Genomic DNA, 18806 nt, shown 5'->3' with positions numbered 1-18806 from the left:
ATTGTAGGATTACTGCTTTTTTTTTTTTTAATGTGTCGCATTATTGTGATTTAAATTTGGCCTTATCCTCCTGCTCCTCATGAGTGCCCACTAAATTAATGCAAGGGTGGGAATGACAGATGCCAAGCACCGTCACATCAGAATGACAGCACCATGTTTTGTGCAAGGCTCAGCTATTTTGGGAGAGGTGAGGCAACGGAGCGTCACCCACCAAAGGTGCCCAAAACCCACCTCCAACCCACCTCACCTGGGCCGGGGCGCTGGAGGAGAGATGGGTCAGGTCCCCGATCCTGGCAGCTGCCCGCGGGTCGCTGGAGCTGATAAGGACGGGAGCACTGATCTCCATGGAGTGCCGGTTGCTGGCGGCCTGGGAGGACTTGTGCGTCATGCTGAGGGCGGTGAACGAATGGCGCTTCTTGGCGTTCTTCTTGCCCTCTGCCTGCCGCTGGGCCGCCCCAGCTGCCCCGGCACCGGCCAGCGTGGAGCACGGAGCCAAACCCACCGCCGCCGCCACTGCCGCTGTCTCTGTTGGCAGTGTCACGTCGCAGCTGGAGGCAGCAGCTGAGCATGTCTTGTCCATCTCAATGAGCTGCTTGGCAGATTCGTTGAGCTGTGTGTGGAGGAAAATGGAAAATAAAAAAAGGATTAAAAAAAGAAAATAAGTGGGTGTCATCAATGGCCCAACACAACTTGCTGATGGTGCCTGCTGGACCTGCCTGGGCTTTTGTCCTTGAAGCACCACACTCCTCTCCTGGTGGCCTACCCTGGCAAGGGGATGCTGCTGAGCACCAAATCGTGGTGGTTGCCTGCCTGGGGTAGACGACACGTACCGGCACAGCTGCAGGGCTCACCACAAGGAGATTCTGCCCTGGTAAACAGAGCCGCAAACCTAGCCTGGTTTTATCATCTGTCCAACATCTCTCAGCTGGCCAGGAAGATCCCCCAGAAGATTCCCCAGGAAGATTAAAAGTAGGCAGAATAAGCATCCAGAAGAGTTAGGCTAGAACCAGGCACTACAAATTGGTGCACATCGTTGAAACAACATATAAAAACCAGTGATCCCCAAAACAACTTGCCCCAGGCTGCAGAGGCAGAGTCAGGGGAAGAAGGCAAGAGCCTCTCCATCAGTGCCTCACTATTCATCAAAGGCCTACGCTTGACATTTGACACACAGGGTTTCAGTCCAGGGGTGCAGCTTCAAAATCCTTCCTATTTTATCTTCCTGCCTCCCTCCCAACGCAGGTTATTGACATGCAGATGCAAACCCATGGCACTTTTTCCAGCTGTATCACTTCAGCTGGGTAAGAGCTTGATGGCCACTGGAAGAATTGCTCAGGGTCCAATTTGAAAAATTGGTCTCACCAGTCCTTCCAAGGGGTTTAAAACTTGCCTACAGTCCACAGAGACAGGAGACAATCTGCACGTTCTGCCTTGTGTTCCTCATTCAATCCACATTCACGGATAAGCTCATGCCTATAAATGCCAAAGGCAAACTTGGTGGGACAATCCTGTCATTGATGCTTCTAACCTCTTAGCCACCACAACTTATACGGGAAAGCTACGCCTTACACAGATAGAGAGATTTTAGGTGCAGAGGGGTGCGACAGTCACTGATGATACATGAAGTGCACTCTGAAGTCAGGAGCGCTTTCTGCACAGCGTTCATTGCCAATAGATCTTCCCTTGAGGGGTGCTAACAGCTGAGGGAAAATGCCACAATTTGCCAACAGACCTTCATATTAAACTAGGATGTGCTGCAATATGTTCGCATTTAATGAATAAAAACAACATATGAAAAAGAGAGCCATGGCTGACATGTACGTGCTTTTGTATACACTGCTATTTTGAGACCCACATGAACCAGAGGTGCATGTAATACTGTTCTGGACCAAAACCAGGCTATTTTTGTTTCTATAACCACTGTATGAATTACAGCAGCATCCAAGAAACTCCATTGAGGACAACGTCTTCTCAGGCTCTAAATAAAAAAAAAAAAGAATAGTTGCTGTTCTAAGCCAAGCCTATTTAGAAACCAAATATAAGTGAAAATAAGAGAAAAAGAGGAGAATGGGAAAGATAACCATAGAAGTGTGCAGTTAAACAAATGTGTAATTGAGTAGCTTTCATGATTCCCAACCAGTGTCCCATTCTCTAAACATAAACAAGAAATAGATATTGCCAGCCTTATGCCAGTCCTCCTAAGTTTGAAAGCACTTCTGAGCACTTTGAATGAGGACCCGTTCTGAGTAACAGGCAACAGACCCACTAACACTTCAAAAGTAAACATCAGCTTGCAGGATCTGTCATTCTGTGACAGCTTACACCAAGTCAACCAAGAGCCTCCAATTAATGATGCTCCACTACTGTCAGAGCTGCTGGGAGTCCTGCAACCATTCAATTAGCAGGCCATTTTCCCAGCTGCACTCTCTGACTTAAGACCATGCTTACAGCCAGCATAGTGCACTGCACCTGTCATTTTTGCCAATAACAGCTGATCCCGTTTCAGATTCTTCAAGAATTCCATTATTTCCCACTTCATCATGCTCTAAATTGGTACAACCTCATATTTGCCAGCAGGCTCCAAGTTGCAAGGAAACCAGATGGTTCCCCAGACTTAAGTAGGTGTTACAGCTCCACTTACCCAATTGATGGAGATAGTCTAGCTGAATTATTTGAAATATTAAGGAGAAAAGGAGAAAGACATCAAATATGCATGATTCTTTTCTGCAGCAGACTGTGAGGAAATACTTTGCTAGTCAACAACAAGCAGGAAAAGAGTGTAATTTAACTCTGACATAAGAAAATATAGAGTATTAAAAAAAAATAATTTAGAGCTTCCTGGTTATAAAACAATGCTCCATATGTACAATGAAGTCATCCAGCTCTTAATATCAAAAGTCTAATTCCTCTTGTAAGAATTAGATTATAAATCCCCCTGGCTGGAATCCAATTTAACACTGAAGCTGTTCTTTATAAACCAACAAAAACCATTACTTTTTTGTTCAAAGAAAAACCTATCTAAAAAGGTCAATGAGAAAGCTAGCATCTAAACACGGAGTGATAAAAAATAGCCCTGCATTGATATAAACGAAGTCATTCTCAATATCAGTAGAAGATTAAAGGCAAAAATAAAACCTCTCCCTAAACCAGTCAAGCTACTGAACTTCTGGGAATGTCAGAGTCTTCCTGAAATACTGGCGAAAAATGTTTTGGTCTGTCAAGATAAAAAAATGCTTTAGAGCTTTAGAACTTTGTTTCTGTAGAGAACTGTTTTTAAACAGCTTTGCCCACAGATGCTGGAAATACTTCCCAAATAGGCTATGAATACCGTAGAAAAGGTTCTGCTTACCACTTTGTAAAAGCAAATAGTGCTGTGTCTTCACAAAGAACTTTTAGAAACCCCTTTTTACACATAAACATGATTGCAAATTTCTTATTTTAAACTGAGTATGTAAACAAGCATTGCTTTCTGGTGTCTGTCATTGGATCTTCAGGCAGATCTGCTTCCAGAAGAGAAGCTTAATGGAAAGTTCTGATCCACAGTCAGTCTCAGGAATTTGACATTTCTGGAAGGCTGTAGCTCCTACGACAACTCCTAATACTAGAACTCAGCTTTATTGCCCATTTTTTATGAAACCTACTTTTTATTTTTTATGAACCTACTTTTGAAATTCTGGTCTTGCTAAACGCAAATAGTAAAATGCTCTTAAGATAGCAGCAGGACTGATTTTACCCCCAATCCATTCCACAACAAGGGGATGTCCTAGAAAACTTGACATGTGACTTAGAGAGATAAGGCTTAGATGTGAATGCCAACCAGTCAAACATTACCAGCTGCCCTGCAATTCTTGGTCTGGGAATGCAAAACCTTGCGAGGGAGGGCAAGCCTCATAATAGCTGAGAGTCTCCACCATGCAAGAGATGTGATGAAACAGTGCAGAAAAACTCTTCACAGGTCCCAGAAACTATGCACTGTGGGTGCTGTGTGCTCAGATAAGGATGCACCGGCCTCAATTCATACAGCTCCTGTGCCTGTTTCTCAGGAGGGCATTCCCCAGTGGTGAGGAACTGTACTGAAGACAGCTCCAGTTCATCTGCTTTTGAGAGCAAAGGAGGGCACGTGTAGAAGACTTCTGTGCACGGAGCCTTGTTCACCTCCAAACAACCTTCTCCCACAAAGGGAGCCATAATCAAGCTCCGTTCATTAAAAATGTGCTGACCTTGATCAGGGAGCCACGCTGCTCTCCCCACCACAATGCAAGCTGTCATGACTTTGGCCTCCAGCCAGGCAGCCCATGCAATATGAACTAAGGGAGAGGTTTTCTTCCCTTCTTCTGGCTTTTAGCTATGACTATTTTAGCTATCCTACCTGCAACTTTACCATATGGGCAACAAAGATACAAATATTAACCTACCTCACTTGGGACTTCTCCACTGCCAAAATTATTATTTTATTAGTCTCTAGATAAACCCGATTTTTTTCTGCAGAATGCATTATGGTGACTTTCTCCCTATGTTGCACATGCCTGCACACACTCACACACACGGACACACGCACCCCAGCTCACCCTAGTTCCTGATACTGTGTGTTTAAAAGGGACTACGTGTAAATTGTTTGAACATATTCCTCTGTTAAGGATGAGGGGATACAGGAGAGAACCTGTCATCTGCACTGACTATCGCCATATAGGACTAAATATGCCCTGTGTATCCCAGTGTGATTTAATGAACTATATTTTCAATGGGCAGAGTTATGCACCTACTTACACACCCCAGCTAGGATGAAGAGCGAGGGAAAAGCTACTTCTTGTCCAGTGTGGGTCATAATTAATTCTAGTTTTAGTCCAAATAACAAATTATCAGTATGAAACTTGTTATTATGGAACAAGATAGAAGCATGAGAAATTTAGGTCACATTTAAATAATCAACCTTCACTGCATCTTGCCTGACAAATAGGCCAGTACATTTACTGATCCATGGTAGTGGAAAAATTGTCCTAGCCCAGTTCAGAACTTCAAGAGACACCTTAATTGGTCACCACAGCAGCTCCTGGGTTGCTGCAGCTCAATGATGGTGATGTCTTCTGTAAGTCTTATTCTGCTACTGAATACTCTTACCTTTCTCCTCATTTAGGTCGGGGTAATGGATTCATTTCTGACTGATATCTGACATATCAAAGACAGGACTTTGCTTCGTTTCTGGTTAGCAACATACTTAAGCACATACTTGATACTATGCAGAGATGGAAGTGTGACTAATGGGACGAAACTGCTATTCTTTTCTGAATAAGGAAGGATTGCTTCAGTTCTCAGTTTTATACATGTGCCTAAGTATTTTGTTAAACTGGAGCCAGTTTGAACTAGAAAATACAGTTTATTAACGCTTTCAGGAAAACAATACTTCATTTGCTATGTAAGCTTTTTTCTCTCTTTATGGAAAGTATTAGCTAAAGGATGGTGCTGTTCAAATACAGGTGTAAGATCAGAAATATGTTAGTCCAGGCCCCCTTTGACAGTGAAAAGTTGCAAATCCCCACAAATCAATGTGTACCTAGTGAAAAAGAACAAACTGTTAAGAAAAAATATTATGCTCAAGATTTTGGAAAGGAACCACTGAGGAGAGCAGAAAGGAAAATTAAAATTATTAGTAAGACTGCTTCACAACGTTCCCCTGAAAGACCAAAAATATTTTCACCTAGGGACTGCTAATTCTTTTACTTTACAGTTCATAAATATTGAGAAGATCACGAACATCCGTATTTCATGCCTTGCAGAAACTTTGGTAACTTAGAGTTCCATAGCTGATTTTGTGATTAAAATAAACAGTCTGAATTTATTACTGTGTTTTTGCTTCAGAGTAGTTACTTTCAGGAAATATTAAGTTCTTATGCCCTCATTAAATTAGTTTCACTAGTATTATAATTTATGTTCTGAAGCACAGCGAAGTTATTAAGTAAGGGCATAACTATATAAGAGTCTCTTGTCTCTGCTAGGTCCCTGAGAGGATGGCATCTGTGAAAGCATTTTCATCCCCCAAAAGCAGTATTTCAGAACGCTAAAGCAGCTTTTCCTTACTGTTATACTTACTGGTAAATGCAGTATACAACCTTTCTTCTACTGTAGCCAAGTAGCAAAATGATCCTTTGACTCAAATGGGCGTTAGGAGAAAGTACATAATACTTTACCTGATACTTTATGTGTTCATTAGGGAAGTTAGTGCAGTGGATGCACAGCAGTTCCAAGGACTTACTAATGGGATATTAGCAGACAAAATTGTTCCAAAGGCTATTCAACCAAGTCATGCTGAATGCATCTATAGATTTAATCTTTCACATGTTTTGTAAATTCAGATTTTGAAATGCTTAGAGAAAGTCTCCCAAGTGCTCCATGGACAGTTTAAATTAATAGGACAGAAGCTACAAAATCCTATCTCAATTATTCATTTAGGCACCATCTTCTAATGAAGAATCATTAATAAAGCACAGTTCAAGAGAAAGTATTATAGCTGAACCAAAACATTATTTAAAGTTTTTGTGTTAATCTCTAACAATCCACTGTTGCCTTTTCTAATTTATTGCCAGAGAGGGACAAGCAAATGTGGAACAGATTTTCTGCAAGTGGTTTATCCATCATGGAAGATAGATTTCTGACAACCCACACTGTAATTGAGAGCAGAGTAAGAAGCGCAGTACATGCACCGGCTTGAACACATTCACATGGCACGATAGCTGCAGAAATAGTTTGTTAGGACACATCTCAAACTTCAAGTGTCCTGTTTCTCCCATCACAGGCTGAGGAATATGTCTCGTTGTCTTTTCCAAAAGCCCACTAAATATATTAGCATGTTCTCATGGAATGAAGTCCCTAAAACCATACAGCAGACCCCTTCTTAATAAGGGTCATACATGTACACAGTTATGTATAGTCCAGAAAAAGCAAGCCAGTCATTTTGGTCTACAACATGGTTCTTCGAAAGGCAGTGGTACTTAGCACTCAATTTCCCTGTCTTACAAGATCTTTCTCATTTAGCAGCGATGTCACTTACAACATGCTGAGAGGCCAAAGGAATGTAGCATATTAGAACAGCATGTGCTTGGACGAGCATGTCATCATGATCTTGCAGAATGAAAATAAATGATGCGTGCAGCAGAAGTAAACACTAAGCCTTGGGTGGTGATCTGGGAATTTTTTTCTTTCCCTTTTTTTCCAAACAGTTTTAAGACGGAAAATGGTTCTCAGTGATGGAGAACAAACACATGGCTTAGTGAATCCCAGGAAAATGTGCAGTCTGCTGCAAAGTCTGCTCAGGAACCAAAGTGCAGCAAGTAACCGTATGGAAACTAATGTTCAAATTGCTGAGAAGAAAGAAAACTAAATGCAATGGCATTAAAAATAGATTAAGTCACAAAAAAGAAGCATGTTTTTTGCATCCCTCTTCATTTCCTGAAACAATTCTTGCTGTCTAACCTCCAGCTCCAAGTATGAGGACTATATTATTCTGTTCTGTCGTCTCTGAACCTCAGATCTGCTGCGTGTCTTCAGTGTGCCTGAGGATTTCCTCCTCTTTTCTTCCTATATGTCCTCTGTGGACATCTCTTGTCATAAAGCGATGCTCATGACTATGCCAAAGCTCCTTTGAAAGCAAGAAATGTAACCAAATACAGCTTTACTCAACATCATAAAGAGTGGGAGAATTCAGCCTATTTTTACTTATAAATTATTCAGAAAGCTAAATAAAAAACTGCAGTCATGAATTCATGGGCTTGATCCTAATTCCTTTGAAGTCAGTGGCAAAACTCCAGCTGCCTTCAACAGTGGAAGGACTGGTGCCCATCTGGCACCAGTTTCAGTACCAGAAAAGTCCCTGTTGGAACTTGCAAGTTTACTGAAAAACTAGTTTTTCATTAAAAAATGAAACTCATTGGAACTGAGGTACTTCCCAGGAACATGCTGGTTTTGACAAGACATCTGTCAGGAAACTGTTTCTAGATGATGATTCTCAGATAAGAAACACAGGGTTTTCTTATGACCTAGGGTGCAGGGGCTTGGGAGCTCACCTGGGTACGCGGGCTCCTGGCTCAAAGTCCATGCATTGAGAAACAGTCATGGGAGACCCAAAACAACACGGCTCCTTTCCTTGTAGAAAGCCATCAGCTTTCTGGCTATGCTGAGTCTCCCTCACTCTTGTTCTTCTTAAATGGAAAATGTTTGTGACTCTGTCTCTGAGTTCAGGTGCTCCCCTGCACAACAGAAGATGCTGGTGCTGACAGGAGAAGTCTAAGCAGCCTTACGCTGGGCAGCAGCCTGGACAGGAGACCAAGGTAGACTCAGGAGGCTTTCAAAAGCAGTTCAGATGTTGTCCTCATTCCTCACTGACACCTGGCAGCTGTATGAGCCCTTTACTGCTGCTACCAGTTACTGCAAGGAAGAGAACTTCTTTGAAGCAGCTTTGTTCTGGAATCTAGAAACTCTTTCACTTGCAGAAACTTTTGCTTTGAGTCAGTTGTAGCCCAAAAATTCAGCATGGGTTAGAAAACATAATGCAGTTCCTGGAGCAGAGCTGTGGGGATCACAAGTGATCTCTAAGCAAAACCTGCAGAGAATATGTGCCTTAAAAAGAGCCAAGCCTTGTGTTTTCAGAGTTTTCTGGTAACTTTCTACCTCCTTCCTTAATGTTCCACAAAGCACCAGTGCTACTGTTTACATGAGTATACCCATAACATTTTGAATTAACTGAAAATTGACAGTCAAATACCGCCAACTAAGGCAGAGGATCTCTTCAGAGTCAATGCACACATCAAGCCTGGGAGTCTCAAAGCAAATGGCTTCCAAACTACAGTGTGTGACCCCAAGTCATTACAAATGGGATTGTGAACCAGACAATATCATGGTCATGTTCTTGCGCAGACCATTGTCCTTTTGATTATGCCACTGTGCACACACGCTACCAGACATGACTCATGACCTTTTGCTTGTTATCTGAGTTTTGTTCCTGGAGATGTTCTCAAAAATACTGTTTTTGTAATGTTCAGGGTTTTGTGAAGGAAGCAACAATACCTCATCTTTCTTTTCAGGAAAGCACTTGCTTCCAGCTTAATGTGATAAAGGAAAAGGATGAAAGAAACAAAAAATATATATTTGCTGAAGCCTCTGCTGAATTTGATAACAAAAGTGTTCTGGTGGACAATGAGAAAAAGGCCTACATACACCTCACATCATCAATGTTATCTGCAGAAAGCGTGAAGTTGGATAAATCTGTGAAGCTCTTTGGAAACTCTTGGAATCACAAAGAGCAACATGGGAAAGCCTAAGTCATTTCTCAAGCACTGCAAGGCTTTGCCTACACTGAGCAAGCAAAGAGTCTTTGTTGAAGTGATTTACAACCTTATGTGGAATAAGAAATCTCATGCAATTGGGGAAAATTAAGTTTTATGTGCTGCAACTGAAGTTTACCTGTGGGGAATTGCACACAAATAAATGTACTGCTGTCTCTATCTCTGATAAAGCAGTGAAATGAAGAATGAAAGCAAATGCCAAGAAAATGTTTTGGTTCAATTGCTTGTAAAAGGAATGAAGGTATACACATTTCAAGCAGACATTAGTGCTAAAGGGTTCTGATAAACAGCCTTTGCCCTTTGTGTGCTATATATAGGAGACATTTTTGACTGCGTATTCTTCTGGCTCCTGCTTCCCAGATATGAGACAGAGAAGGATTGCTGGATGAGGTGCAGGGAATTTGCAACAGAGTAATGTCCCATAGGGCTGTATAGTTAGATACTGTGTGCTTGGAGCTCCTGCTACAGCTGGTGTCAAGGCAGAGTTGCTGGTTGCGGTGCAGAGTTGCAGCACCAGCTCCAGAGTCAAACTGTGTCATTCACTGGGAGCAGCCAACGTAGAAGGATATCAGTCATGGAACCATGAAAGCTGCTGTGTCACTGGAGAGCCATGTCCAGGCTTTGGGTTCACTATATGCCAGTTGGGGTTAAAATCTGGGTCAGGACATGATGTGCTGTTGTTGCACCCAAGTGCTGAATGGCTCCCTTGACGGACAGTTCTGAGATGTTTCTCTGAAATGGGAGATGAACTACATGTGTTTGAGACAGGCAGCTGCACACCAGGACACATGGATTGTCCTTGTGACAGGGAGACAGGCTGCCTCATCTATGCACATGGATGAAAAAAGAAGAGTTGTTCTGAGAAAGACATAACTTGCCAGCCCAAGTTTGTGTCTTGTAGCTGCCCTATCCCGTGGCTACTACAGTGTAAACTCTGCTTTACATGCACATTTAAAGTGCCTCCCTCCCACATGGATGTGCTCATGCGTGATAGAACAGTACAGCTCCTTTCTCTCAGCTGCAGCACAACTTTGCATCCTACTTCCCTCTATGCAGTCACCAATTCTTTATAAACAATTTTCACATGAGGGTGTCTTACCTTGGAGACCCTTCCACTTCTGTGATATGTGGTAAAAGGTGGATAACAGACTGGGATGGCATTAGGAAGCAGTGGCTGTTGCACACGACATAATCATACACATCTTAGTTGGGTAGGAAGCCTGACCGGTACTAAAGGCTCTGAAAGCCCGTCTGTAAGACACAAAAAATGTGTTTTCTGTGGTATATGATGATGTAATTGGGTTCACAACCCTCCCTTCTCGTCTTATGGAAGAAAAATCTGACAAGACTGAACTGTGACGAATTCCCTTGACTCCACAAATTCTTGACTGAAAATGGCAGCATTCAGCCTCGCGCTCACGGCGTGACTGAGTGCCCCTCGCCTGGAGGAACCATTTGCAGCCTTGTTTGGAGAATCTGAGATGTTAAAATATGATTGGGTACAAGGCCAAGGTCAGCGTCAGTTGTCTCTCCACTGACTTGCCAACAGCTGCAGCCAAGGGGTTCGTTGAACTTTCTGGCTATCAAACTAGAAAATGCTATTTGTTCAACTTCCTGGGTTTGATTTCTGGTTTAGGGTAAAGGACACGTATCCAACGCTGTTGAGTCATCCAGTGAAGCAGCTCGTACTCTTCCCACTTGTATGCTCATCTAAAGCTGGATTCATGCTCTGGTTGCTGCCAAAGCCTGCTCTGCCACGGGTGTCTCTGCTAGATAAGAGGTGTGCCACTTCTTCAGCGCCAATGAGCAGATCTCTTAGGATGCTCAGGCACATGTGTCACATTACTGCAATAAAGTGTGATGATTGCTGGCATTAGTCACTTTTATGACATCCATATGCAAATGCTGTTTATGTTAGTATGCTACAACTGGAAGGAATTTGGAAAACCACTGCTCTAGGCCATGCTGTTTGAGTTCTGAGATGGCAAAATTAATGGGCTAGCAAAAAATCTGCACAGTAGGAAATCTTTCTGAAAGTGCAGAACACAGTTGTTTTGGTTTTGTTTTTGTTTTTTTCATTTGTGGAATTACTCAAGCTCAAATATTTTCCTAACCCATTATTTTCTGAAAATGGACTACCCTCAGTTGCACCTACATTCTGCAGGCAGAGAAACAAGTTGTCCCAAGGAAACTGAATTTTTGCAAACTGCGCCTGCACCACACGATGCAGTCATGCGGAGACATTTGTTAATACTTTTATTATTTTTGCCATTAAATGCTGAAGAACTCCCACCATGAATCAGAACTCTATTGTCAGAAGTATTACATAAACACAGAGCAACAAGACAGCTCTTGGCCCAAAGAAAGTATAATTTAAGATGAGGACAAGAGACAATATATGGATATAAATATACAGTCTTATCAGCAAGATGGACAAAGGATTTTGCAAGCCATAAATCTTCTGCAGGCATCAGAGTCAGAAACAATTTTAGAGAGGGGTCTGAAGGAGCAATGCTAATGCAGCTGTCCAGATGTTTTTGAAGCATTGGTCACAACAGGGAAGAACAGAGCACTATGGAATAAAATTAAAGTTTGAAAAAACTGAAATAGTGATTGGCATTGTTGGCTGATCAAAAAACAGAGGTTGATCTTTCAATAGTAAATAAAAGATGATAGGTAGAGAGAGAAATGAGTAATCACAGTTTTACAGGTAAAGGCAAGTTTTATGTTCTCTACAGGATAGAAAAGAGCTTCGGAGAAAAAGAAAGAAGTGGCAGCTGATGAGCACTCTGGATGGTTATGAATGAGGCAGGTCTGCATTTCTTAAGGATATGAGATGATGAGAGTTTGATCTTTGTGAATACTCAGCAATCAAGTTGGTCTAGGATTGACAGCCACATGTATCAATGGAACCAGGATGTAACTCCCATCGAGAGTATCTTCACTGCTTGCCGTGCACATTGATCCCTCTTTAACCAAAGTCCAAATGGAAACAGTGACACACAAACAGCTCCGACTGTGTGCTGCACCAAAACCTCAGGTTTGTGTTGAGTTAGCGTTGCTCTATGCAAAAGCAGACAGATGTGTTGCTGGGGTGGTGTGGAGCTGCCTTTGCTATGGCCTTGAACTCAGCCCTCGAGAGTGTTCTTGTGCCATCAAGGACCTCAATACAACTAAACCTAGGTTGTAACACCTCTAGGTGGTGCATCTCTATAACCCTCCTTCCACCCCAATAATTCACATATTGAGTGAGAGGAAAAACAGGCCAACAAATCAATACAACTACACTTTTCTCTCCTGAGCAATGCACCTATGGAAGGAAAAGGCTTTGGCTGGGAATGAACAAGTATTAGACCTGCATCAAGCAGAGAAGATGTCGGGGCCATTATTTTGGCCCTCAGAGGGAAGCCACACAGTCCTTCCTCTTGCGCTAAGAAAAGAAAAAGGACAAAAGAGGAAAACATGCCTCTAAATTCCTTATGCTGGTGCTGATGTAAAAGCAGATCAGAGAAAAGGAATCAAGGAGATCGCCATCAAGAAACATGCCACTGAGCTTTACTTTCCCCCCACCATGAACAGACGCAGGGCTTGAACCAGGAGCACTCTCTCTTCTTCTGCAGTGTTGTTTTCTTCTTGAGAAACAATAACAGAAGGCTCAGTGCTGTCCCCTTAGCCACAGAGTAAGAGGACAATATATCCAGCATGAGTCCACCACTGGCACCTCTCCTACTTTGTCCCAAGGTTTCCAGAAAAATTCTGTTATGGAAAAATTCTATTATGGAAACCTCTCTCATGAAATTTCCTGTCAATTTTATTCAATTGTGTCTAAACAGATCAGAAGGCTTCAAAGTCAGATTTAGAGCAGGATACTCCCTCCAGCCTTACTTAAACCGAGGCTAATATTATTAACTTCATTTATGAAGTACCTAGTGCTGCTTTGTCATAACATTATAACTTAATAAAATAATTGGATAAATTGAGGGACAACCAGGAGGTAGAGGAGGTTGCTTGCACAAAACCCAGTGTTCCTCACCTCACCAATTTGATGTGATGGCTTAGAGCACAGTTCAATGACAGCCTCACATGGAGAGCATCTGTGGGTGATGGAGGCTGCCCTGGTCATGTTTTCCTGCAGGGAGTGTGAGATGCCACATGTTCTCCTGTCCCATCTTCCCACTTTCTGCCCTGTATCAGCATGGATGTTCACATGGTTATGCAGTAAATGGTGTGATGGAACAGATATGACTGCAAGGTGAAAGAGCAATGACAAATTAGTATCCTTCAAAAGGGTGAGTTCCCATCTCAGCATGCAGCCACATGTCTGGTAGTCCTGGAACAGGGAAGGCAGGAGGAAAGTGTTACCATAGATGGGGCAGAAGCAGGACAATCCCTTTGGCATCAGCCGTTGTTCTTGTCAGAATCACACCCGAAAATGGCACAGCAGAACAAAAAATAAACAATGGTTGATCTACTTTGAAAAGAAAGTAAGCAAAACAAGGAACTTGTGTTTATTTTCTTCTACAGGGTAGACTAAACACAAAGAAGTGAGTTTTAAAGAATCCTGTGTATTCTAGAGAAAATCTGGAAAAGATAGAGATCCCCAAATTAATTTTAACTATCCCTCTCTGTTTCTGATTTTTGTTTTTAATTTGCTTGTACTGATTCCTCCTCTAGTCTTTTGAACTTGGTTTTCTCAATGTTCAACTCCAACACCTAACTAAATGCTAGGGAATTGGACACTTAAGTCAGACATCTGGTTTGGCATAGCTAATGACATTTTTAGACTAAAAATCAACTTCACATGTTATTTTTTGTTGTCTGAAACATGCATTCAGCACACGCATGTACTCCAGGGTCTCTTTGTGCCTAGAATAAAGACAGTTTGACCATTCCAGAAGCTATCACAATAAATAGAGCTAAAACCAGTTCATAGCTTCATCCTTTCAGGAAGCTATTATTCTTGAAACTACTACTCTTTGAAAGCTTAAAGGATCAAACTTAACTCCATTTTGTGACTCTTCACCATGGCAGAATAATATTTATGTCACATGCTGTCTTCTGAAAACAGAGACCAGAGGGGGATATAACAGCCAACCCCTTGCAAGTCATTTACAGTGTCACTGATATCAACTACACATCCTGTCCCTCTGATGGAGGTCATCCCACCCACCACAGGCACAGCAAAGGGTAACGTGCACTTCCACCTCCTTCAGGTCCTTTTGCAGGCTGGGATTTTAAAACCGGACTCACTTTTCTTCGGCACTCCCAGCACCAGTGCCATGGCTGGCAGAAGAAAAGATTTTGCCCTCTGCTTGGAGCCTGTGGCCAACAACAAAAGTGCAGAGAAGACAACCAGTTTGGCAGAGGTATCTCCCAAAATCCTTACACCCTCCCTCTGTGCTGTATTGGGATTGAATATCTCCACTCTGGGAGTTTTATGGCACCAGGACAGCTCTCCAGGAAGGAACATAATTAAGATGTGCAACATACACTAACTAGGAAAAAAAAAGGAAGAATGCCTGTGTGAGAAGTAATGAAATTCTCTAGGATTTTATTTTTAATTAACTGCTAGAAAAATCATGTAACTGTTGACATACACCTTCTTAATATATATTCATGCATTAGCTCTAGGTAAGTGAGACTGAAAGCTACTTTCTTTTCAAAAGGAAAAAGATCCCAGGAATTCAGCACTGCTGAAGCAATCTTTAGAAGCTGTCAGAGGTGATCAATGGCTGGAAAAGACAAAAGCCCTGTTCTTGTGCCTCCTCTAGAGAGAGCCGATTACTGATGACGTGCTCTAGAGCCTCCCCAGGGCCCCAGGATGGCAGGTATGTTCAATGGGGAATGCTAATTTCTAGTCCCTGGAAACCTGTGCTGCTGCTGAAACGTTTCACTGCAATGGTTGTGTGTTATGAGGATGCTGAGCATCGCTGGGAAGTTCAAAACATTTGCTGTCAATTGCAGAGCTAAATGGTAGCCCTAAGTAATGTGCTAGCTATTTAGTTGGTCCTTCTGAATAGATACAAGGCCAAATGGAGTGATGCTTTGCCTGAGGTATGTTTCCACTTGAAACATTGCAAGGCTGCATGAACATCTACCTTTTTTGTGTGTAGAAGAGATATCCTTAACACCCGTGGCAGGCCTCAGCTATCCCAGGAGCAGAATAAGGAAGCAATAGATAGTGAAGGCTAAACCTATACCTCCCCAAGATCTGCTGTCCATGTGTCTCAGCGCTGTCAAAAGCTTATTCATTCAGGGCACCTTGTTGCTTCTGAAAGGCACAGAGGTTTAAAGATTCCCTAGTAAAAGCAGAACAAACAGTGATAGGTATATGACAGACAGGTACTTTTGGAAATTGATAATTATTGCTTATAGGAGCAAGGAACTGACTTCAATGTAAATACTCTTTGCTGGCAAAATGGCAGGTGTTACGAGCAACGAGCACTGGGGGCTCACCCTTTGACAACATGCAGAGCACAGACTCACAGCCTGAGCAACCACAGAAGAAGAGGAGCAGTTCCCCCTCCCTCTGGAGGGGCAGCCCTGCCTTCCCCTCCTAACTGATGGAGAGAAACAAGCTCTTCTATAAGGAGGCTCATCTGAGATGTCTCCATTAAGCAGCAATGCCTATTTCTCTCCCTGTGAACACCTGTTTTTCTCTGTCAATTGTAAAGGGGAATCCAGACAATTAGCTCAGATGTAGAGATCTATCTGCTGTTGGTCAGATGAACTGTACCCAGAGACCCATAAGGTCTCACAAAAGATTTATAAGAGTATTTCCCAGTTTAAAAATGCTACTGGAGGCAGAAGTGTTGTTCTGTTGCTGGTCCTGCTTCTTGGTGTGACTCGCCAATATGACTGCACTTCAGCAGATGTCTCACCATCCAACATAAAATTTAGAAGTGTAAAAGAGGGAGTGGAAAAATGGATGAAAGGACAGTAAAGAGAAAGAAAACACTAAAATGAAGGAAAACGTCAAGTAGGACACAACATTTTGTCAAGAAGTTTTGTTCTCTCTGTCCAGCGAAGTTGGGAGTCATCCCTAGTACTTGTTTTATAACAAAAAACAACACTAGAGCCATAACAGAAGAGTATCAAATTTGAGGCAGAAATGAAAACAGCGCAGAAATAACAGGAAAGAGACAGAATTCTACCCAGGACCACAAAACACGTACTCAAGCACAAGCATAGCTCAGGAGAGCTGGAGGCAAAGGGAAGGGCTGGTGGCAGCGCTGGGTGCCAATAGCACAGGGCAGAGCAGCACACACAAAACGCAGCAGGCGAGACCCCGGACAGTTTGCACTGGGAAGGATGACAAGTGGGATTTTGCAGGGGAAGTGCTGGAAGTCCTTGAGTGAACTGTGGCTAGAGATCAAAGCCTTCTTAACAGGCCAAGAGCAAAAGTCAGTCCGTCTTACCTAGGTACCTAATTTGTACTTCAATTTTTTGGCACCTAGGAGGCAGTGCTTCGAAAATGTCCCATGCATATATGAAAATAATAAATATGTTTTTGAAAGACTCATGAAATGGCCTCATTTGCCAAGGTTGTGTGCTTAAGTTGGCTGAGCTGGAAACCTTCTATAAATAACCTCAGAGAGTTATTTTTACAAAATAGAATCTAGGAAATTCAGATGTTACTCATCATGGGGGTGGGTGGAGAAAGTATTCCTGAATGTGACAGCTGGCCAATTTCTCATTTAACAGTCCCTGAAAGAGTAAGAGGTGATAACAATTTGAATGTGGTTTTGATTAATAGAAAGATCGGTCATAACACATAAACCCAAATAACTTAATTATGAGTTCATTCCCGTTAAAGCAGGCAGGAGGGCAAGCAAGAGAAGACCTGTAACTAAAACTGCCAGTTCCCAAAAGGCAAATTTTCACAACTTACAGTTATGTCTAAATTTATGTGCTGGGTCTCAGTGCGGCTCACCACAGGTCTCATGACTGTCTGGGCTGGAGGATGACTCAAATGTGACAGCACTCCCACCTATCTCTCTGTGTAGGCTTCCCCTCTGTGGCACCCACCTGAGATGAACTTTGGAGGAACGTGTTTTCCGATGCAGAAACCAGAAAGCAATCCTGCAATGACTTGTCCAGACATAGCCCGAGGGGCGCGAGTGGTTAAAAAAGGTCTACCGAGTTGAGGAGCTCTGCTAATCTAATGTGGGGGGAAATCTGGCATCAAAGTCAAAAGGTGACAATGCAGCTCAATTTCGTATCTTGAAGATGGAGGAAAGTCTTATTGACTCTGCATGAGTGATTGCCTCATGAAGGATGCTAGAAATTAACAGAAAACTTAAAAGAAATTACTCAAAGTTTTTTAAAAGAAGATTTTTACCTGAAGTCATGCTAATTTGCATTTTACATAGGAAACTGAATCAGAGCAAAAGGTTCTTTATATAAGCAAAAGGGAAAACAAGAAATTGAACTGTTATTCAGAAAAGATGGGTCTCAGTTGAAAAATAATGTGTATATATATAATTTACACATATAATTCTATATTATATTATTCTATATTATTCTACATTGTATATTCAATCTTCTTTTCCTTTCTGATTGCTAATACTCTTAGTTTTTCTGACTCACGTCACAGTTATTTGAAGTCCTTTAAATTATTTTACTTTGTATGTGTGTAACAGCACTTTAAATCAATAAGTTTTACTCATGGATTGATGTGAAAGTAGAAGTAGGTGTTCTTACTGAGGTCCCTCTTGCAGCCTACAACGCTAATTCTGCATATTTTAGTTTGAATGTGAAACATGGGAACTGCATTTTGTACTCCATTCACGTAGAAATCTGATACCAAAAAGTATCTTGGAATGTTCTGCCATATTCTATGCAAGAGAAAAATGAGTAGGATCAACTTTTTAGAAACTATGAAGGTGCAGGAATGAAAGTCTTAAAACAATGTAATTACAAAGTTGGAAAATGCATATCAATAAAGCTTTTCAACAGAAATTAGCTAAGCACCTCGTAGAACTTAGATTATTGTCAGCTTTACAAGGTTCTTATTCCATTTTTATCTGACACACAAAAGGAGAGAGAACAGAAAAAAATCAATTCTGATGTTAATGGGTATAATTCTTAACTCATTAGTGTTACACCTACTTACTACTGGGATGAATTTGCTCCTCTGAGATTTAGTAAGTCAGCTTTTCTAAAATCATCTGCATTCATTTCCTTCTACCCACCTTTCAAAAGCCTCCTTTTTGATTAGCATTAAATGATTCTGGCACAGCTAAAACGAACCATTTTGACAGTCCGTAAAAACAGAGATCGTATGTGCTTTTTGGAAAGGGCACCAAACAAACGTTACTATCTTATTATTGTCTAACGCTCCTTTTGTTTTTTTGGAAGGATTTCAAAAAGGCTACTCTGAAAGGTGCAGAGTGTGCTGCTGCAAAGACCACACATATATAAATGATGGGTCAGATATTAAGGTTGAACTATGAGAGTCCCATAGAAGTC

General features: G+C 41.9%; 1 protein-coding gene across 1 annotated transcript in view; it reads right to left on the bottom strand.

Moving 5' to 3' along the window:
* SH3RF3 (SH3 domain containing ring finger 3) overlaps positions 1-18806 on the bottom strand; it is a gene marked incomplete at its 3' end in the record, with an annotated part of 251390 nt that overhangs the window by 58622 nt on the left and 173962 nt on the right. Inside the window, exon 4 of the mRNA XM_080346431.1 lies at positions 248-610. Within this exon, the coding sequence (XP_080202557.1) occupies positions 248-610 (363 nt within the window). The remainder of the gene's footprint in view (positions 1-247; positions 611-18806) is intronic.

The sequence above is a fragment of the Nesoenas mayeri genome (assembly GCF_963082525.1).
Source record: "Nesoenas mayeri genome assembly, chromosome: 1".
Taxonomy (NCBI): Eukaryota; Metazoa; Chordata; class Aves; order Columbiformes; family Columbidae; genus Nesoenas; species Nesoenas mayeri.
The sequence above is the reverse complement of the archived record's forward strand: the minus strand, read 5'-3'. Positions and strand labels throughout refer to the sequence as shown.